Below are 23,368 nucleotides of genomic sequence, written 5' to 3'. Positions count from 1 at the left end.
GCCTAAGCATACACGTGTATACCTACTTATTCAAAGTGTAGTATTTTTTCATGAATAAATATATTTACACTGTAGTCAACAAATACAAATACAAAAGACGATTAAATATAGCAATTCTGTAACTGAAGCCTATAATAAACCCCTATGAACGTTTTGGCGCGCAATTAACATTATCCCATATTGCACTAGTCTAGTGGGCTCACAGATAGTTAAGCAGAATTACCAATGGCTTGATGTGGACAATTCCAATAGTGGGGTCAGTAGTGCTGCGCGTATTTTCCTTCCCCGCAAGCACACTCCTAAACTGCATTGAAATGATCACAAATAATCTTTAACCATGTGACAGAGCATATGGGGATTTATGCGAAATAAGAGGCGTTTATTTTCTGCACGCAACAATCCGGAAATGTGTGCTTTGCAAGCGCATCCCCCTTGCTCCTCTTCCTCCTGCAGGCAGCCGGTATTGAAGTGAAGCTGGTTTGAACAGAGACGAGAGGGGGATACGCAGCAGCGGTGATGCCAGGCATGATGATGGATCTGAGATTGCTTTTCTCGCTCGCATGGATTCTTACCTTCAAAGCTGCTAATATTCAAGGTTTGAATGCCGACGAGGACCATTCCCAAGATTTGGAATGCAAAATGAAAAGCGTCACCGTGTCTGCGCTGCCGTTTTTGAGAGAAAACGACCTGAGCATCATGCATAGTCCGTCGGCCTCCGAGCCCAAGCTTCTGTTCTCCGTCAGAAATGATTTTCCGGGGGAAATAGTCGTAGTGGACGATCTAGAAAACACCGAGCTACCCTTTTTCGTCCTAGGTGAGTTCGGATGATACATTCTCAACGTTCAGAATCCTCACTTGCAATGCCCATGCTTCATAACTGTTTATTATTGTTATTAGAAGACTGTTTCCGCCATGTTCATTATTACACGTGAGATTAGTTCATGCAATACAATACACTCTAGGCCTAACTAAAATTCCTCATTATTTCACAGTGTACAGTTAGTAAGCTACATGTCGAGGTAAAGATGACGACAATAAGCCTATTTCAAATGCGAATCAGCACTGTAGACCTATGCATAGCAAACATAAACGAGCATAATAACTAGTAATACCAAAATGAAATTGACATTTTACAACAACTTTGCTAGTTTCAGGTTTGTTATGTGCTATCCATTACTAGCATTGATAGCTGAAAGTGCAGGCCGCGAACCTATTGATGATGGAATAGCCACTCACTCAAGTAAAGGAATGTATGTACAAAATATTCAAGCTATTTGCAGATCCTATGACCTCACTGAGATGAATAGATATATGTGTTTACTTGCTGGGAGTGTTAACAGGTGTAGAGCTATATCACTACAACCTGTGATGTTTACAATTTATAGACTAGCCTAGATTGTAGACTCAACTCTTTAGAATAGCCTTGATATTGATACCCACTCCAACAATAATATAAACAACAATACATTTAAGTAATATTCATTTTCACATGTTCACAAAGGAATTCAATGGTTTTGAAATGTACCTAAGTCCACTATTATAAAAGGTTCTTTCATTCTCATGGGGAAGGGGAAATAACAGGCAGAGTGGTGTTCTGTTTATAACTCTGGCCGCTGTCCATGGTGCTGATTTGACAGAAACGACTCTTTGAATGGGGTTGTCTATTCACATGGCAGAACAATCTGTGCAGCTAGGAAGTGTGATGTGGGACTAGGTATGCATCCCAAATGCATGCATCCCCTATTCCCTGTATAGTGTATTATTTGTATGGGCCCTGGACAAAAATAGTACACTAAATAGGGAATAGGGTGTCATTTGGGATGTAGCCTAGCTGTAGTAAAGTTGTGACAGGTATTTTTGGCCTATCAGGTTCGCATTGCAGTATCATCCTGGTGACAGAGGTGTCATAACTTCACACAGCCTGCACTTAGTTGAGTCGTCTTGGCAAACATTTGGAGTTCAGCAGTAAAGTGTTGTCACAGGCCAGTCTGATATCATTCTAATAGTGATATCCAGGGATTGATTTAGTGTCTATGTTTACCACTAGAATGCATAGCATTCCAAAGTTAGCTCTGCATTGGTCCTACTCTCGTTTCAGAGTAGGATCAATGTAGGACCTGTATTGTTACAGGCCAATATGATATCATTCTAATAGTTATATTCAGCCATTGTTTTGGTATACTGTATGCTTACAGCTAGCAGGAGTAGCATGATTGGTCATACTGCTGTATAAGTGCTTCTTCTGGGATTACAGTAGCTGCTCACTTGTATTCAATTGCTTTTCTATTACTTTTCCATAACATAAGACATTTCAAGCCAATGTGGATTTGAATTGAATAAACTTTATTAATCCAACAAGGGGAAATTGGATTTGTCTCCAGCAAAACACATACAAATGTTATTGTATTTTAGCAACACACATCAACCAGTGGTTAGAATAATGCAACAAACATAGCACTTAGAAAAAAGTTACATTTATACATATCTCCGCTGTTTAAAACTAATTGTTAGTCTAAAAGAAATGTGAGATAATGTCAAGATGCTTTTTGTAGGGTTAGGGTTAGATCAAGTTTATGAAGTGCCTGGCTGGGCTGTTGAGACAATGGATTGCGCTGTCAAATGGAACAGAGTAAATAGGCATTTTAACATCATAGATTTAGCCGGTGGTAACTTGTGGACGAGACACCGTCTGGAATGCAGTTTCAACCAATCAGCATTCAGGATTAGACACACCCGTTGTGTAAATATCTCTAACGGTTGCTCCATCATTATGTACATGATGTCAGAATGCACTCACTGTTCCAAAATGGGATTGTTACACAACAGTTAGCCCACGCTGCCCTCAACCAAGGCACACGCTGCCTGCTATTTATCTATAGGCTATATTTCAACTTGTCCATTTTAAATTATTTTGAATTGAGGTGTGTTCACATGGAAGTAGCCCTTTCACTGTTACGGACGACTTATGTTTGAGGCTTAGCTGAACCGGACAAACTTTTCTCTTCGATGAGAGCCCAAGCACCTCCCAGATCAAGTATGCAGACGTTTGCGCAGTCTAGCACACACTTTTCCCCCCTGGCACATTTTCTGGCTGGCACTCGCATTGCCTTCATTGTTGTTTTCCTTACAAATAATAACTTTGAACGTGTGTGTTACAGTCAAAGTAAGTGTCTTATTTTCTGTATATCCTGTTGTCGTTTCTTCTGTAACATACCGTATGTGCACTACCGGTCAAAAGTTTTAAAACACCTACTCATTCAAGGGTTTTTCTTTATTTTTGTAACGGTCCTGACCTGTTTTATGTTGTTTTTGTATGTGTTTAGGTCAGGGCATGTGTTTTGGGTGGGCAGTCTATGTTATCTGTTTCTATGTTGGTTTTGGTTGCCTGGTATGGCTCTTAATTAGAGGCAGGTGTTTTGCGTTCTCCTCTAATTAAGAGTCATATTTAGGTAGGGTGTTCTCACTGTTTGTTTGTGGGTGATTGTCTCCTGTGTCTGTGTCGATGTTACACCATACGGGAATGTTTCGGTTTGTTCGTGCGTTTATGTAGTCTGTTCCTGTGTCAGCGTGCTTCGTGTATTTGTAAGTTCGTTTGTTCAGGTCTGTCTACATCGTTTTGTTATTTTGTTAGTTATATCAAGTATAGTTCGTTTTCGTCTTTGTCTGTTTTGTTTATTTAATAAATCATCATGTATTCACAACCCGCTGCGCCTTGGCTCGATCACTACTCCACCTCTTCTTATGAAGAGAGAGAGGAACGCCGTTACAGAATCACCCACCCTTCCAGAGCCAAGCAGCGGAGTAATTGGAGTAAGGGACAGGAAAACAAGGATTTCTGGACTTGGGAGCAGATATTGAATGGAGAAGGTCCCTGGGCTAAGGCAGGAGAGAATCGCCGCTCTCAGGAAGAGAGGGAGGCAGCTAAAGCCCAGGAGCGGTGGTTTGAGGGGGCAGCAAGGAGACGTGGCTGGAAGCCCGAAAAGCCATGGGAGCAGCTGGAGGCACTGGGGAGAGCAGAGGCTACCGCAGAGAGGAACCGGAGCTATGAGGGAACGCGTCTGGCACGGAAGCCCAAAAAGCCTGTAAGTAATTCCCAAAAATTTCTTGGGGGGGGCTAGGAGGTAGTGGGCCAAGGGCAGGTAGGAGACCTGCGCCCACTTCCCAGGCTTACCGTGGAGAGCGGGAGTACGGGCAGGCGCCGTGTTACGCAGTAGAGCGCACGGTGTCTCCTGTACGAGTGCATAGCCCAGTGCGGGTTATTCCACCTTCCCGCACTGGTAGGGCTAGATTGGGTATTGAGCCAGGTGTCATGAGGCCGGCTCAACGCGTCTGGTCTCCAGTGCGTCTCCTCGGGCCGGCATACATGGCACCTGCCTTACGCATGGTTTCCCCGGTTCGCCTACATAGCCCGGTGCGGGTTATTCCACCTCCCCGCACTGGTCGGGCAACCGGGAGTATTCAACCAGGTAAGGTTGGGCAGGCTCAATGCTCAAGAGTGCCAGTACGCCTCCACGGTCCGGTATTTCCGGCACCACCTCCCTGCCCCAGCCTAGTACCTACAGTGCCTACACTACGCACTAGGCTACCAGTGCGTCTCCTGAGCCCAGTTCCTCCTCCACGCACTCTCTCTGTAGTGCGTGTATCCAGTTCGGTGCCTCCAGTTCCGGCACCACGCACTAAGCCTCCTGTGCGTCTCCAGAGCCTTGAACACACTGTATCTTCTCCCCCTACTAATCCTGATGTGCTTGTCCTCAGCCCGGTGTCACCAGTGCCGGTACCTCGCATCAGGGATAGAGTAGGCTTTGAGAGTACAGTGTGCCCTGTCCCTGCTCCCCGCACTAGTAGGAAGGTGCTTATCCTTAGCACGGTGCCTCCAGTTCCGGCACCACGCACCAGGTCTACAGTGCGCCGTATCCGGCCAGAGCCATCCGTCTCCCCAGCGCCATCTGAGCCATCCGTCTCCCCAGCGCCATCTGAGCCATCCGTCTCCCCAGCGCCATCTGAGCCATCCGTCTCCCCAGCGCCATCTGAGCCATCCGTCTCCCCAGCGCCATCTGAGCCATCCGTCTCCCCAGCGCCATCTGAGCCATCCGTCTGCCATGAGCCTGCAAAGCCGCCCGTCTGCCATGAGCCTGCAAAGCCGCCCGTCTGCCATGAGCCTACAGAGCCGTCCGCCAGACAGGAGCCGCTAGAGCCGCCCGCCAGACAGGAGCCGCTAGAGCCGCCCGCCAGACAGGATCTGCCAGAGCCGCCAACCAGACAGGATCTGCCAGAGCCGCCAACCAGACAGGATCTGCCAGAGCCGCCAACCAGACAGGATCTGCCAGAGCCGCCAACCAGACAGGATCTGCCAGAGCCGCCAACCAGACAGGATCTGCCAGAGCCGCCAGCGAGCCATGAGCAGCCAGAGCCGTCAGAGAGCCATGATCAGCCAGAGCCGTCAGCCCGCCATGAGCGTCGAGAGCAGTCAGCCCGCCATGAGCGTCGAGAGCAGTCAGCCTGCCATGAGCGTCGAGAGCCGTCAGCCTGCCATGAGCGTCGAGAGCCGTCAGCCTGCCATGAGCGTCGAGAGCCGTCAGCCTGCATAGACCTGCCAGAGTCCCTCAGCCAGGATCTGCCAGAGTATATCAGCCGGGACCTGCCCCTTGTCCCGGTGTTGCCCCTTGTCCCGGTGCTGCCCCTTGTCCCGGTGCTGCCCCTTGTCCCGGTGCTGGTCTTTATCCTGGTGCTGCCCCTTATCCTGGTGCTGCCCCTTGTCCCGGTGCTGCCCCTTGTCCCGGTGCTGCCCCTTGTCCCGGTGCTGCCCCTTGTCCCGGTGCTGCCCCTTGTCCCGGTGCTGCCCCTTCTCCTGGTGCTGGCCGTTTATTTAGGGGATGTGAGTTTTAGGGTGGTCATTGGGAGGGGTAGACAGAAGCGTTGGGTGACTATGGTGGTGTGGGGACAGCGTCCAGAGCCGGAGCCACCACCGTGGTCAACTGCCCACCCAGACCCTCCCCTGGACTTTGTGCTGGTGCGCCCGGCGTTCGCACCTTGAGGGGGGGGGGGTTCTGTAACGGTCCTGACCTGTTTTATGTTGTTTTTGTATGTGTTTAGGTCAGGGCATGTGTTTTGGGTGGGCAGTCTATGTTATCTGTTTCTATGTTGGTTTTGGTTGCCTGGTATGGCTCTTAATTAGAGGCAGGTGTTTTGCGTTCTCCTCTAATTAAGAGTCATATTTAGGTAGGGTGTTCTCACTGTTTGTTTGTGGGTGATTGTCTCCTGTGTCTGTGTCGATGTTACACCATACGGGAATGTTTCGGTTTGTTCGTGCGTTTATGTAGTCTGTTCCTGTGTCAGCGTGCTTCGTGTATTTGTAAGTTCGTTTGTTCAGGTCTGTCTACATCGTTTTGTTATTTTGTTAGTTATATCAAGTATAGGTCGTTTTCGTCTTTGTCTGTTTTGTTTATTTAATAAATCATCATGTATTCACAACCCGCTGCGCCTTGGCTCGATCACTACTCCACCTCTTCTTATGAAGAGAGAGAGGAACGCGTTACAATTTTTTACTATTTTCTACATTGTAGAATAATAGTGAAGACATCAAGACTATGAAATAACACATATGGAATCATGTAGCAACCCAAAAAGTGTTAAACAAATCAAAATATATTTTATATTTGACAATCTTCAAATTAGCCACCCTTTTTGCCTTGATGACAGCTTTGCACACTCTTGGCATTCTCTCAACCAGCTTCATGAGGTAGTCACATGGAATGCATTTCAATTAACAGGTGTGCCTTGCTAAAAGTTAATTTGTGGAATTTCTTTCCTTCTTAAGGCGTTTGAGCCAATCAGTTGTGTTGTGACAAGGTAGGGGGTTATACAGAAGAGCATTACTTTAATATGGAACATTTCAAGAACTTTGAAAGTTTCTTGAAGTGCAGTCGCAAAAACCATCAAGCGCTATGATGAAACTGGCTCTCATGAGGACCAACACAGGAAAGGAAGACCCAGAGTTACCTTTGCTGCAGAGGATACGTTCACTAGAGTTACCAGCCTCAGAAATTGAAGCCCAAATAAATGCTTCACAGAGTCCAAGTAACAGATATCTCAACATCACCTGTTCAGAGGAGACTGTTTGAATCAGGCCTTCATGGTTGAATTGCTGCAAAGAAACCACTACTAAAGGACACCAATAAGAAGATGAGACTTGCTTGGGCCAAGAAACACGAGCAATGGACATTAGGCCTGTGGAAATTTGTCCTTTAGTCTGGAGTCCAAATAGGAGATTTTTGATTCCATCCGCTGTGTCTTTGTGATGATCTCCGCATTTGTATTTCCCACTGTAAAGCATGGAGGAGGAGGAGGTGTTATGGTGTGGGGTTGCTTTGCTGGTGACACTGTCGGTGACTTATTTAGAATTCAAGGCACACTTAACCAGCATGGCTACCACAGCATTCCGAAGCAATACGCCATCCCATCGTGTTTAGGCTTAGTGGGACTATAATTTGTTTTTCAACAGGACAATGACCCAACACACCTCCAGGCTGTGTAAGGGCTATTTTACCAAGAAGGAGAGTAATGGAGTGCTGCATCAGGTGACCTGGCCTCCACAATCACCCGACCTCAACCATATTGAAATGATTTGGGATGAGCCGGACTGCAGAGTGAAGGAAAATCAGCCAACAAGTGTTCAGCATATGTGGGAACTCCTTCAAGACTTTTGCAAAAGCATTCCAGGTGAAGCTGGTTGAGAGAATGCCAAGAGTTTGCAAAGCTGTCATCAAGGCAAAGGGTGGCTACTTTGAAGAATCTCAAATATAAAATATATTTTGATTTGTTAAACACTTTTTTTAAACACTTTTGTGGTTACTACATGATTCCATGTGTGTTATTTCATACTTTTGATGTCTTCACTACTATTCTAAAATGTAGAAAATAGTACAAATAAAGAAAAACCCTTGAATGAGTAGGTCTTTTAAAACTTTTGACCAGTAGTATATGTATGGAGCATAATTTATTTACTGTTTTATTCACATGTTTTCAAGTACTGATGACAAATCACAGATTTCTGGGGTAGCAGGTAGCCTAGTGATTAGAGTGTTGGGCCAGTAACCGAAAGGTTGTTGGCTCAAATCCCCAAGCTGACAAAGTAAAAATCTGTTGTTCTCCCCCTGAACAAGGCAGTTAACCCACTGTTCCCCGGTAGGTTGTCATTGTAAATAAGAATTTGTTCTTAACTGATTTGCCTGGTTTAAAAAAAATTAAATTCTTGTATAGGTTGTAAGGGACACATATGATGTGTGTAAAATATTTCTTGAAGGTTCTACTGATTATGATGAGCTAATGCTAAGCTATTTGCCAGCTATGTGTGGTGCCATATTTGTTGACATTATACGATGCATTCTGGGTGTCACGTAAATGTCAGACCAAAAATGTTATAACAAAATGAGATGACGGATGGTTCACTCATCTTTCGAGTAATCTTCCGGAAGTGAATGAAGGGAAGTGAATGATGGTAGACAACACACCCCCTTCAACATGTGTACTGAAAACAGACCAAAGTCATCTTGTTTCCTCTTCTTATCTTTGGTTGACCCGATAAAACAGATATGGCGGTGCGCACAAACTACCCATCTTCGAATTACTTTTGATTTTTAGAAAGTGCTGTACTCAATTATTTTCATCAATGGTGAGCTCACCCGTGATGTGATGAAATTTTTATTTTTAAAAATATTTTTTATTTAACCTTTATTTAACTAGCCAAGTCAGATAAGAACAAATTCTTATTTACAATGACGGCCTACCCGGCCAAATCCTAACCCGGAAGACGCTGGGCCATAAGACTCCTGAACATCTAATCAAATGGCCACCCAGACTATTTGCATTGCCTCCCCCCCCTTTACACAGCTGCTACTCTCTGTTGTTAACATCTATGCATAGTCACTTTAATAACTCTACCTACATGTACATATTACCCCAACTAACCGGTGCCCTCGCACATTGACTCTGTACCGGTTCCCCCCTGTATATAGTCTCACTGTTGTTATTTTACTGCTGCTCTTTAATTACTTCTTACTTTTATTTCTTATTCTTATATATTTTTTAATTGCATTGATGTTCAGGGGCTCATAAGTAAGCATTTCACTGTAAGCTCTACACCTGTTGTTTTCGGCGCATGTGACTAATTAAATGTGATTTGATTTGATTTAGTCATTTATATTAGCTAATTCATATTATGGTTCTGTCAGCCAAGAGTTAGATAAATATGACCACTTGTGTTAGCTCAAACTCAGTGCTAGGACTAATATAGCCAACATTTTCCGGATTGGATGATTGTGTTATGCTGTCACCACTTCTTTGAATGTCTGAACATTGCATCCAAAAATAAATTGGTCACATCCAAGGGCGTCAAAGAGTTAAGATGGTCATACCAAGGATTATTTAACTATTTGATTTAGAATTTTTAGACCCCTTAAGCTATAAAAAAATGTGAAAAAAATTATAGGATGAATCATTGAATTTAGCGTTACTGCTATTAGCCAAACTAAACACTTTGAATAGCAGACAGATTCACACACATGGAACAACAGACAGTCAGTACCAAAAATGAATTAATCTGAAGTGTCTGTCCTATATCCGAGAGATAAATGAAAGATCAGGTAACCATTTAAAGAAAAATTGTACATGTATTCATCCCCTTATATTAGGCACTAAACTATCTCCAAGTATGTAGACAACCCTTCAAATTAGTCCTTGGTTGCAACACTCACTACCGAGTTCCAAACGGCCTCTGGAAGCGATTTCAGCACAAGAACTGCACACATGCCTAAGATCACCATGCGCAATGCCTAGTGTCGGCTGGAGTTGTGTAACGCTCGTCACCATTGGACTTTGGAGTAGTGGAAACGCTTTCTCTGGAGTGATGAATCACGCTACACCATCTGTCAGTCCGACGGAAAAATCTGGGATTGGCAGATGTCAGGAGAACGCTACCTGCCCGAATGCATTGTGCCAACTGTAAAGTCTGGTGGAGGAGGAATAATGGTGTGGGGCTGTTTTTCATGGTTAAAGCTAGGCCCCTTAGTTCCAATGAAGGGAAATCTTAACGTTACAGCATCCAATGACATTCTAGATGATTCTGTGCTTCCAACTTTCTGGCAACAGTTTGGGGAAGGACCTTTCCTATTTCATCAAGACAATGCCCCAGTGCACTGATGCTTGTGGCTGAATGGAAGCAAGTCCCCGCACAAATGTTCCAGTGGAAAGCCTTCCTAGAAGAGTGGAGGCTGTTATAGCAACAAAGGGTGGACCAACTCCATATTAATGCCCATGATTTTGGAATGAGATATTCAACGAGCAGATGTCCACATACTTTTGGCAACGTAGTGTACTCCCGTTCATTTTTTTCAACTGGTACCGGTGACCTTAAGACGGGTATTGTGAGGCTTGTGGGCATCCTAGAGAAAAACAGAGAACACCATCATCATGTTCGTGAGAGTCTCATCTTTCAATAATATGTTGTAGGTGAAACCGTTGTTTTCATGAGAAGACCGATTTTCAGGATGTCTCATGGTCTGACAAACACCGCTCTAGCTCTGCCACCTTTAACCATAGATGCAGAAGGGCGATATCGGAGGATGTGGTGGATTGAGACGCAGCCCATGCAAAAAAGATGTCTCTAGCTTAAAAGAACAGATTTGGATGAGGATTTTTTAATAATATTAATTCGATTTCCATGGGGTCGGAACGGGTCATTAACCAATCACAGTCCTCCTTTTAGGACATTCTTCAAGTCACCAGCAGAGGGAGTTCCCTTTGAATCCATTTTCCAATTCACTGTGTTGGTGGTGCTCATAAAATGTGTCACACCGTCAGAATTAGCCCACTCTGGAAATGTTATGTACTTGTAGAGTATATTGTTCCAAACAATATGTCTTCAAATGAACAAAATCCCAAAATGTATTTTTTTTAAATTATTTTTGAATTTTGAATAAACACATGTGAATGTTTTTATTTCAGAATCAAGACTTATTCCATATTTTAGAGCACACTATAAGGAGCATAATGACAGTGAGATATTGTCGGTATCATGTATGGTTTACAGATCATAGAGTCTTACAAGAGGCATGTATGAGTCTAAAAAGAGCCTAAAATGACCACTTTCATCATGATACATTTGTGTTACAAATGTATAAAGCATTTCAAATACACTTCCTCCCAATTAAGTTTCTATGTGAGAATTGCCAGAACAAACTGAGATACCCAAAATATTTTCCCGTCCCACTAGAGTGGAATCACCCTATACTTTGTTTTACTCTTTATAGTGTACACTTTTAAGTGTAAAGTGAAGCCATTGGGGAACAAAATACATTACAAAAACATTACAAAAAGTATGTACTTTACAAAAATTGGCTGTTCAGAATGGCCAAAAGAGTGCGACACCAAATTCACATTACTAATGGAGTCTGCTCTGCAAGTCACATTGCAGCAAATTTGTGGAAGGAGCCATGTATCAACAATGTTACCTCTAACGTATCCCACTCAAAACGAGGCATGTCTGCTAGATCATTGCTCTGATTTCAATCACATACCGCCATACTATTTAGTAAGCGTAGCAATGACTAGGGATGTAACGATTCACCAATACACATTGGATATGAGTGCATCGGTTAGTGGGACCCCAAATCGATCCAAATGCAGCATACACCGGTCAGAAAATATATTGAAACATTATCAATTCACCTTTTTTGTTGTTGCTCATATTACTTTCTTTCTACCTTCCAAAAATGCCTCTCATCTTTTTTTATTTAACTAGGCAAGTCAGTTAAGAACAAATTCTTATTTACAATGACAGCCTACGCTGGCCAAACCCGCACAATGCTGGGCCAATTGTGCGCCGCCCTATGGGACTCCCAATCACGTCCGGTTGTGATACAGCCTGGATTCAAACCAGGGTGTCTGTAGTGACGCCTCTAGCACTGAAGATGCAGTGCCTTAGATCGCTGCGCCACTCGGGAGCACTTTTGTGACAACTGATGCATCCTGTCCTTCAGTGTCAAACTAAACATGTTACTGCGTTGACAGTCATTTTGCATGCCAAACAACCCCAGGCGATAACAGTAGCCTAGTCAAACTGTGCACTGTGCCCAGCTTCACACACTGACCAAAGAGAGGTAGGCCTATTCCTGATCTTGCACATATACGCAGCACCTTCAGCCTTCAAATGCTTGTAACATGGTTTATGCAAAATTAGGTGTTATTAGTTGAGTGACAAACATTGTAATTTGCTAGGTTGTTGTTATCAAATGCGCTGTTGAAAATGATGTTTTACTGGAATAAAAGTAGGCTAAGCCACTGGAGACAACACTCATCTGGCTAGACCTGTTGATCGGGGCTTACATTCGACTTTATTTCAATTGTTCAGGTTCAACATCAGCAATAGCTTTGGTATTTTTGCTTTAAACAATCAGTGTATATGGTCATTTATAGATATACAGGGTAAAGTTTATAATTACATAACGAGGACAGCAATCACTTTTGCGAGCCGCTCTGCATGGCCGAAGCAGCAAGTGCTAAGAAGCTCATTATGTAAAAACTTCCAAGCGGTGAAAACCATTTGATTTTGGTGACGGGGGTGAATTCCAAAATTGTGCTATTGTAATATTGTTTCTGGACTTGAACCAAGGACTCTCTGAACACATGGACATGAACTGTCTCACACGAAGCATCGTTACCTATCGCTCCACAAAAGCTGCAGCCCTTGCAGAGCAAAGGAAACAGGAAACGTCACCGATTGAAACGCTACTAGCGCACATCACTAACTAGCTAGCCATTTCACACCGGTTACACTATATATTCATCTGCTATGTCATACTGTAGTTCCTTTCTTAAGGTAAATATTAATACATTACTAGCTCAAACACTTAATCTGCAAAAATTACAAATACATACACACACCCCCTAATCTGATAGTGAGATGGTAGATGCCCAGTCACCCTTATGGCTCAGCTCAGATGCCTACATACACCATAGACATACATAATGTACACACACACACACACACACACACACACACACACACACACACACACACACACACACACACACACACAGAGAAATGTCAGCTCATACAGATCCAGCTCAGAGAGGCCCACTCCATCAGCAGCAGATTTTAATTTAGAATGGGAAATGTTAGTGCAATGTAAGTGCATCTAAACATATCGTTCCTGTATCGTAAGGAGCCCATGTATCTAGATACGTATAGAATCATCTTGAAAAGGGGAAGATGCACATGCCTAGTAATGACAGTAGAACGCTCACTTAGTTTGCCAAAGACAATATTTGCTGAAAAATTAGGTATGACACCATTACACTATCCAGGACATTTTTCCTGCATTTCATAACTTCAAACACAAGTCCTTGCAGTCAGGATTATAATAAATTGTTCCAAGTAGATGTTTGCGGTGCTAATTCCAAAAAGAGTCAATGTAAAAATGTATCTACAGGGAAAAACACACGCAGGATATCAAAGTTATATGCAGAGTATTTAAATGTATTTAGAGCTATCACATGAACATGGTGTTTATGTGATGGCTCTCAATGAAAATACTAAGCATATAACTTTGATATCCTGTGTGTGCTTTTCCCTGTGGATATATTTCCATGTTTCATTACTCATAATGCATTGCTAGGGTAAAATGTTGGGACAAACACCAAAGAGTCTGCTCTGCCAATTAAATTGGAGTCACAGCCTATGTTTCAATAGAGGTACAGTGCGTTCGGAAAACATTCAGACCCCTTGACTTTTTCCACATTTGTTACGTTACAGCCTTATTCTAAAATTGAATGAATATATTTTTTCCCTCATCAATCGACACACAATACCCCAAAAAACAGTTTTTTTTAACCTTTTTGCACATTTATAATAAAATATCACATTTACAAAAGTATTCAGATCTTTACTCAGTACTTTTCTGAAGCACCTTTAGAAGCAATTACAGCCTTGCGCTGTCTTGGATATGACGCTACAAGCTTGGCACACCTGTATTTGGAGAGTTTCTCCCCTTCTTGTCTCCAGATCTTCACAAGCTCTGTCAGGTTGGATGGGGAGCGTTGCTGCACAGCTATTTTCAGAGATGTTCGATCAGGTTTAAGGCCACTTAAGGAGATTCAGAGACATGTCCAGAAGCCACTAATGCGTTGTCTTGGCTGTGTGCTTAGGGTCGTTGTCCTATTGGATGTTGAACCTTCAACCCAGTCTTAGATCCTGAGTGCTCTGGAGTAGGTTTTCATCAAGGATCTCTCCTTGCTTTGATCTATTCATCTTTCCCTCTTTCCTGACTTGTCTCCCAGTCCCTGCCGCTAAAAACATCCCCCACCAGCATGATGCTGCCACCACCATGCTTCACCGTAGGGATGGGGCCAGGTTTCATCCAGACGTGACTCTTGGCATTCAGGACAAAGAGTTCAATCTTAGTTTCATCAGACCAGAGAATTTTCTTTCTCATGGTCTGAGTCTTTTAGGTGCCTTTTGGCAAACTCCAAGCTGCCTGTCATGTGCCTTTTACTGAGGAATGGCTTCCGTCTGGCCACTCTACTATAAAGGCCTGATTGGTGGAGTGCTGCAGAGATGGTTGTCCTTCTGGAAGGTTCTCCCATCTCCACAGAGGAACTCTGGAGCGCTTTCAGAGTGACCATCGGGTTCTGGCTCACCTCCCTGACCAAGGCCCTTCTCCCCCGATTGCTCAGTTTGGCCAGGTGGCCAGCTCTAGGAAGAGTCTTGGTCGTTCCAAACTTCTTCCATTTAAGAAATTTTGGAGGCCACTGTGTTCTTGGGGACATTCAATGCTGCAGAAATGTTTTGGTACCCTTCCCCAGATCTGTGCCTCGACACAATCCTGTCTCTGACATGCCCTGCCAACTGTGGGACCTTATATAGACAGGTGTGTGCCTTTCCAAATCATGTCCAATCAATTGAATTTACCACAGGTGGACTCGAATCAAGTTTTAGAAACATCTCTGTCAGGTTTTGGCCAGGACTGTTCTGATTTTTGTCACTAGATGTCCCCATTGCACCTTTTTTGAACCTTTTGTTTTTTCCTTGCTCTATTATTGTTTGCACCTGTGTGTCGTTCCCTTGTTGGTATTTAAACCCTGTGTGTTCCTCAGTTCTTTGCTCAGTGTTTGTATGTTAGCACCCAGCCCAAGCCTTGTTGTGAACATATATTTTCTCTTGTTGGATTTTCCAGAGGTTCTCTGGTTTTGTTCTTGTGTATTTTGGTTTAGTCTTTTGAGGTTTGTTTTTTCCCTTGCTGTTCTTACCACTTTGTGGATTTTCTTTGTATTTTGGAAGATTTCTATTTTTTGCCTTTTGGCTTTATTTTGGACGTTGTGGATTTTTTCTTTGCCTGAAGATCTTGTTCTTTTATTAAACCACCATCTTTAGGACTGCTGTGTCTGCCTCATCTTCTGGGTTCTGCCGATTATTAGTGACTGTTTCTCGCACCGGGTCCTGACAATCTCATAGATGATCAATGGAAACAGGATGCACCTGAGCTCAATTTCGAGTCTCATAGCAAAGGGTCTGAATACTTATGTAAATAAGGTAGTTCTGTTTTTTATTTTGAATACATTTGCAAAAATGTCTGAAAACCTGTTTTCGCTTTGTCATTATTGAGTATTGTGTGTAGATTGACCCCTAGTCTTATATCAACTTTACTCAATAGTATAGAGCTGTAATGTACCTTTGTCCTCCGATAAGCTAATAAATCAACCTTTGGGAGGGAGATTTCTCTGTATTTACTCTGGCAGCCACTGATCATCCCCATATGCTGGATGGCATCACATGCAGATGCTGATGAATTACAAGTCATTGTTAATATGAAATAATGGAATCATGGGGTATAGCCTACCTCTGAGGAATAAACAGTGGTTCACACGATCCCATCATTATGGACATGCATGGGTATTTTTTATTAATACATACGCGACACGTAACTGAGAACATTTGCAAAGTTGTGTGCGCACCCTGATATCAATAATAAAGACCGCAGCTGTTGATTTCGCCCATGCCCCTGCTCGCCCCTCATTCTTTAAGCTAAGTATCCTGATCACGTTCTGCGTATGTGTTATTTTACATACACATTCATTTTTCTAATGTAGCTGCTGCTCACATTCACATTCACATTCACACTCTCTTTACTCACCCTCTTCTGAACAATGATGATGTAGCCTATGTCTCTGCCTCATACTTCTGAACAGCTGAAATAAAACCTTAAGGCGATTTGAACAAACATTCATACAGTATGAAGGCTACAACCTCTGTCTGTCTGTTGTAACGGGCATTGCAGTTGCACAAGCAGGATGCAGTCTCTACACTTTGGAGAAAAAACAATCTGCTTTTTGTGTGATGATGCCTCCTGGGCAGCTTAGCCAATGTTTGCGATGATGATGATGATGAAAATATACATTCAATTGCTCAGTGGCGGTTCTAGCTTGTATGGCTCCCTGAGCGAACCCCTCCTTCAAACTAAATTGCACAACTAATTGCATCTCGTGCTTCTGAGTGGGAGACCTTCCCAGGCAGTAGCCTGCCTAACTCACAAACTAGAATCAGGCACCCCTCCGACAAGGTTAATTGACCCCCAGTCCCACACGGTGTCATGATATCACTGACGTGATGTGCAAATGATCAATAGAAAACCTATATATATATATATATACATATATATATATATATATATATATATATATATATATATATATATATATATATATATATATATATATATATATATATATATATACATATACTTTTTTTGTGCAGGTGCCCCGTGCCACCCCCGGCAAGATGCCGCCCAGGATGGCTGCCCATGTCGCCTATACCTAAATCCGCCACTGCAATCGCTAATTAGACTGCAGCTGTGTCTTGCTTTGTTCTACCTCTGGGCAGCCAAACGTTCTAGGAAGCCGAGTGTGTATCCAGACCGGTGAAAAGAGTCTGAAAATGGATGAGTTCGTTTTGCATCGCCCGGTGCCATAGTTATGCCATATATGTATATGCTGATATTGTGGCGAGAATAATGAATGCTTAGTCCAGAGTTAAAGCTAGAAACCTTAATTGCTACGTACATTTTTGGATTCGAAAATATATTATGTGTACCCATTTATTCTCGAAGACGATGGTCAGTCCTTGAGTCAATAGCTCTGTCTATGAATTTTAGTGGTTGCATTTCTCCAGGCCCATCCTTCAGCTTTTAACTGAAACAGAAGCGAGGTGTAATTTGTTTGTTATTGTTTCAAATAAGGTTATTCTATATTTAAATCACCATCCCAAAGTTGTTGTTATAAGCCAGTTGGCATTTGAGGATTATTGAAATTCTTTGTCGTTCTTACCTTCCTGCTCCGTAAATTAATAGGAACCAACTCCTATGTGTGTGTTTGCAGATCTGTACAGTTAGCGGAAATTCCAGCCCTTCCCAGGCTAGCCAATGTATTGTTTTAATTCCAAATGCTGCACCAAAAGAAAACTTGTGGTTAATTTTCCCTATTAGTTGGCATTCAGATTTGGAGTAGCAATAGCAATGGGATATCAGTCTTCCCATGACAGGGTTTTACCCAGATTTAAGGTAATTAGTCAACTTCATGATAAATGCGGCTTCAGGTGTTTACACCTCCATCTCCACTGTCTATAAATACTTCTTGTGTCCTTATTACTAATGCAGTGTTAACAGAACACATGCAAGAGTTTGAAGCCATTTTTAATTGGATATAATGGGTTCCCTTTTAGTAATGCCCTGTGCTCTCAAAAACCACCACACACTCACACACTGACAAGTACAGGCATGCATGCAAATACAGCATATACACCCACTCATCCATCCATCCATCCACCCACCCACCCACCCACACAGTACCAATTATATTATAGTACCAAAATGCTTATTTCTGCTACAAAGAAACTGCAAGGCTGAGTTGAACTCCAGGGTAATGGTTAAGTAGGTAGGTAACTTGATGACCAATCTTAAATCCACAATTCTCCACCAGTTTCTCCTGTGAAATCCATCCTGGACACCAAGCACAGGATTGCTTGGTTTGTTTGTCAGGCATTTCTACAGAGATAGAGCACAGAGAGATTATGTGCCAGTGAATGGTTTCCATGACAACGTCTGAGCTGGCACGTCCCTTGAAGAGAGGTAGTAGCTATGTGAGCACCTTTGTTGAAAATCAAATGAAAATGCCTGTGTGTGGCTCTTGCCAATACACGTGGTTTCTGGTGTCTTTTTGACTACTTGAAAACAATCAAAATCAAGTCTACTTTTTAAAATCTAATTTAATATTAGGTCTAGTCTAAAGCAATATTCAATTGTATATCTAGGCCTATTCTAAAATACCTTGCATTCATATTTTGGAAATAATCACAGTCAAGCACAGCATGTGAAATAATATTGTGCTGTCATTAGCAAAGGAGTTTTGTGTCTGCAGACTGCAGTGTCTCAGTAGTTTGTCGATATAGTTGTCAACCCGTATTCCAGGCCACATGCTTTAATTTGACTCTTGGGTTAGGACGGCTCAACTGGGTGCAGTGGAAGAATGTGAAATGTATATGCAGTCTCACATATACTGTACTAAAGAGAGCAAATTCTGGACACCGTAACAGAGCAACAGTGGTTAGGAATATTTTTGTCCTTTGGAAAGAGGGAGACAGTCTTGTAATTTATGGCACTTCACGAACAGCAGCCTTCAGAGGCAAATAAAAAAAGATTGAAAGATGTTACCAGATAAAATGTACAGAGAGTTCTTGGGCTCATCTCTTCAATTAAAACCAGTGTCCAGACGTTTCCAGGGTATTAAGGGTAAGATACAGCTTTTTCCCTATTTCCTCGTCTAGAATCCTTATTACATTTCATACAGTGTCAGTCAATCTTGAGATACTGACCTGGACATTCCCAGTGATCTCTCAACCCTTGAAGAAGGCATTAGTCATTCCAGTCAAAAGGAATGAAGCACTGACTTGTGGTCTTTCTTGAAGTACCAAAATGCCAATCAAGGCATAAAAGGGGTCCAAAGAAACACCATTCTCATAAACTGTGGGAGTCTATTCCACATGCAGTGTACTTTATAATGGGATTATGGACCTGATTGTATTAATGCAAAGGGAGGGGTAATATTCCCCAGATTATTAGTGATCAGAGAGGTTTCGACATTTATTTTGACATGACACTGAGCAATTTAAGTTACATTCAGTGGAGTTACTCAATTATTTAAGTTACATTCAGTGGAGTTACTCAATTCGTTTAATTTAAAACTGCAATATGTAACTTTTTGAGCGACCCGGCCACATTCACATCAACGTTATAGATATGTAATTGTCATTGAAAGAAAGTTTAAGAAGCTTTAGATCTGTATGTGGGCTATTTCTATGCTTTGCGTTCTTAAGTTTTGTTTTTGCTTCTTTTACTTTCGGTTTTGTACACCAGCTTCAAACAGCTGAAAATATAATATATTTGGTTATTGAAAAGATATTTCATTGCGGTTTAGATGGTACAAGCACTCTGAGTGCTTGTTTTGTCACATAAACTGAATTTAGGCGAACTATTAGAATTTTAGTAACCAGGAAATGGCCGAGCGATTTCTGAATATTGCACCTTTAGGTTTGCCATTGGGCCGTTTAAAGAGTAATGTATTCGTAATTCAAGTTATTTTGCAAAATATTGAATTTTGTACTTTTGAAAGTAGCTGGCACAAGTTGGTGACTTGGAGAAAAAAAAACTTTGGAGTGACACCTGAGTTTGGCACAATGGGAGTGACCCTTGTAATACTGGTAGTGGGGAACACACTGTCATTTCCATCACTCTCCAAACCAGCACTCATTTCAGGGCTTTCTGAGCTGTTCACTGCCTGGAAGCTGATCCTGCAGTCTTTCCAAAGGACGCAGGTCTATCTTCTTCAGGTGGAGACTTTTTCCATTTCCATCCACTTAAGCTACTTCGAGGGCTGACAAAAGAAATGTTCTGTATGGAATTGACATTTTGCACAGCAGTGCTACTCAAGGAAAGCAATTTTCTAATGAGATGACACTGCTGGGGCCCTTGTCTGACCGTGTCACAGTCGTAAAGATAGAATGGAGGAAGTTTAAGGTGAGGATTAGTAGACCTTTCCACCATAGCACAGGGTTATCCTTGCTATAGAATGGTAAATGTATGCCAGCCATTGCGTGTTAGTTAAATATTTACATGGTGGTAGTTTTTCAATTATATAATTTGCCATCTTTTTGGCCAGTAATTGCTCTCAGGAGTATCTTGTAAACCGTACAGCTATATACGTTTTAGCATGAATAATATCTGTAGGATAAGGTGTAAAACATTGATAATTCCAAATGCAGACATATTGCAAGTTTGCCTGAAACCACATCCAAAGTTTGAATGTGCTTGAATTCTCTCAAAGAGATTACACAAAAGAATAATTCTGCAAATCCAATGGAAAGGCAGTCGAATTCTCTTTGATCTACCTTAATGTTTACTCTTTAATGGCTTGCAGTTAGGATATGTTGTTTGACAATGATACCCTCTTTATGAATTAAAGGAGACCCTCTGTGAAATTAGATTTAGGAAGGCTAACAGCCAATCCCTATGGCCAAGTACTCCACCTAATGTACACAGTGTTCACACTTAGTGAAATAATACAGTATGAACTGTACTTTTTATGTATCCTGGATGCAGTGCCAATTACTGCCAGTTATCTTCCATACAAAATAATAATTGATTGGATGGTTGGTGAGAAATTTGTTCTTGATTTGTATAGTAATGAATGGCAATGCGGTGACAACACAATTATGTTGAAAACAGTTGTTTACCTCTCTGCCTCATGTTTAGTGCTATCCGGGATCCTTCCCACTGGGCACACTGGTTGAGTCAACATTGTTTCCACGTTATTTTAATAAAATGTTGTGGAACCAACGTGGAATAGATGTTGATTTGATGTCTGTGCCCAGTGGGTTGGGACGTCCCAACCTTTAACTCTAACCTAACCCTTAACTTAACCGTTTTAAATGTCAGCATTAACGGGGTGATGTCAGAGTTTGACTTTTTCCTTCCCAGAATCTTTGTTAGTAAACAATGTTTCCACACTGCCATCATTGTGATTTATTCTATTTGGATTACAAATTGAAACTGTTATGTTAACCATAAATAGTTCGTAATTAGACCTCTTTCCACAAAGTAAAGCAGAGACACCAACAGGTTTGACATTAGGGTGTTGGTGCAAGACTGACAATTAAGCACCAGGGGGAGAACTGAGGGAGTGATAGCAGGAACTACTGACAAATAAGTGGTAACTAATTGTCAGTACGTCTTGGCTGAGGCTGATACTGACTATGGTCTGTTGCATTGGACTTCTCTTCTAATGCAAGACACAACCAAGCTATGCACTCTTTCAGATTTGATAAGTTGTTTTACACAATTAGAAAAGAACAATGGGGCTTGTATGCAAGTAGTTCATATGTTCACACTTAAATTCAAAGGTAAAGCACCATAATGAAACTAATGACGGGGCGGTGAGTCAGAAGCAAGTGCAGGTGAAACATTTTAATAAAACAAAACCAACACGAACATAAGGCAGAACGCCGATACACTGGTGAGTCAACCTGGGAGACTGACATAGGGGAGGAAATGATGAAAGTAATGGAGTCCTGGTGTGAATCATAATGAAACAGGTGTGTTTAATGATGAGTGCCAGGTGCCCGTAATGATGAATCCCAGGACCGGTGGTTAGTACTCTGGCGACGTCGTATGCCGTTTGGGAGGAGCAGGAGCAGACGTGACAGTCATTGCTTACGTCATAATTCCTCTGCGGGGGACAGTTTCTTGGAGAAGAAACCACAAGGATACAATTTTAGTGGGTCCCCCTGTCTTGCCCCCACACCCACCTCCGATGCATCTACCTCAACCACAAAAGGTAAAGTATGGTCTGGGTGTTTTAGCAATAGGGTGGAGGTGAAACGCCCCTTGAGACGAAGGGCCTCGTTGGCTGCTGGAGACCAAACCAACCTACGAGGCCCACCCTTGGAGGGAGGTGAGAGGGGCGGCGGCACTGAAGTTCCTGATGAAGCGTCGGTAAAAGTTGGCAAACCCCAAAAACCGTTGTAACTCCTTGATGGTGGTTGGGACTGGCCATGACCTTACCGCATCTACTTCCTTGTCCAACTTCACTCCCTGCAGGCTGATTTGGTAGCCCAAGAAGGAAACCGCCCTCTGGTGGAATTGGCACTTCTCCGCCTTGACAAACAGATGGTTAGACAAGAGGCGTTTCAGGACTGCTCGAACGTTGAGTGATGTGAACCTTCCAGGGTGGTCGAGAAGATCAGGATGTCAGATGTACACAATCACCTGATGTCCGAGCATGTCCCTGAACACCTTGTTGACGAATGCCTGGAACACTGACGGAGCATTGCCTAAGCCAAAGGGCATAACTAAGTACTCGTAATGACCAGACATTGTGCTGAATGCCGTCTTCCACTCATCCCCCTCCCGGATGCGAATGAGATTGTAGGCACTATGCAGGTCCAGTTTGGTGAAGAACCAGGCCTTGCGGAGCTGCTCGATGGCTGACGACACCAGCGGGAGAGGGTACCGATACTTCGTGGAGATGTAGCGATTACCGTGGACTCAATGACAAGGGCTTAATCCTCCCTCCTTGGCCACGAAGAAGAAACCAGCCGACGTGGACCTGCGGATAAACCCTTTTGGAGTGCCTCTTGTATGTAGTCCTCCATGGCCTGGGTCTCAGCCACTGACAGAGGGTATATGAGGCTGCACGGAGGTGTAGCACCGGAAAACAGGTCAATGGCACAGTCCCAGGGCCGATGAGGAGGCAGACAGGTAGCGCGGGTCTTGGAGAACACCTCCCTTAGATCCTGATATTCCTCTGGGATATTGGGTTGGAGGGAAACCACGGGACTCTTAACCAACGTGGAACCACAGGGGACAGGAAAGCAGGTTCTCAGGCATTCAGGTGACCAGGTGACCAGTATGTGATTATTCTTATCCTCGACCATGAGATAGTAGAGTTATGGCACTGAAGCCAAGGTAGGCCGATGATGATCTTATGAACTGGTGATGAAGGGGATGTTTTCCTGGTGATTGGGCTCCACGTGAGGGTGAGTGGTTGGGTGATGTGTGCAATGGTTCCAGATCCCAGAGGCCAACAGTCAAGACCTTGAACCTGAAAAGGAGAGGAGAGCAGGTAGGTTGTAATATTGAGAGAGGAGGCAAAGGTCTGATCCTTAAAATTCCCTGTGGCGCCGTAATCCACTGAAGCTGTAGACAGGGCATGAGGGAGAGTCAGCCAGAGTGATGGGTACTAAAAAGAGTCTGACAGGAAGAGCAGT

The 23,368-nt window shown here is 43.0% G+C and overlaps 1 protein-coding gene across 7 annotated transcripts in view; it reads left to right on the top strand.

The window, feature by feature from the left end:
• Positions 1-224: 224 nt before the first annotated feature.
• LOC129814121 (astrotactin-1-like) overlaps positions 225-23,368 on the top strand; it is a 269,237-nt gene continuing 246,093 nt past the window's right edge. For 6 of the 7 annotated variants that reach the window (XM_055866939.1, XM_055866938.1, XM_055866937.1 and 3 more), the window contains exon 1: positions 226-814. In XM_055866939.1, the coding sequence (XP_055722914.1) occupies positions 517-814 (298 nt within the window). In that variant the 5' untranslated portion in view covers positions 226-516. Of the gene's footprint in view, positions 815-23,368 lie in introns of all 7 variants that reach the window. The other variant, XM_055866935.1, reaches the window with a different exon arrangement.

Source organism: Salvelinus fontinalis, chromosome 17 (genome assembly GCF_029448725.1).
Source record: "Salvelinus fontinalis isolate EN_2023a chromosome 17, ASM2944872v1, whole genome shotgun sequence".
NCBI lineage: Eukaryota > Metazoa > Chordata > Actinopteri > Salmoniformes > Salmonidae > Salvelinus > Salvelinus fontinalis.
Note: the sequence above shows the minus strand (reverse complement) of the source record. Positions and strands in the feature narration are given on the sequence as shown.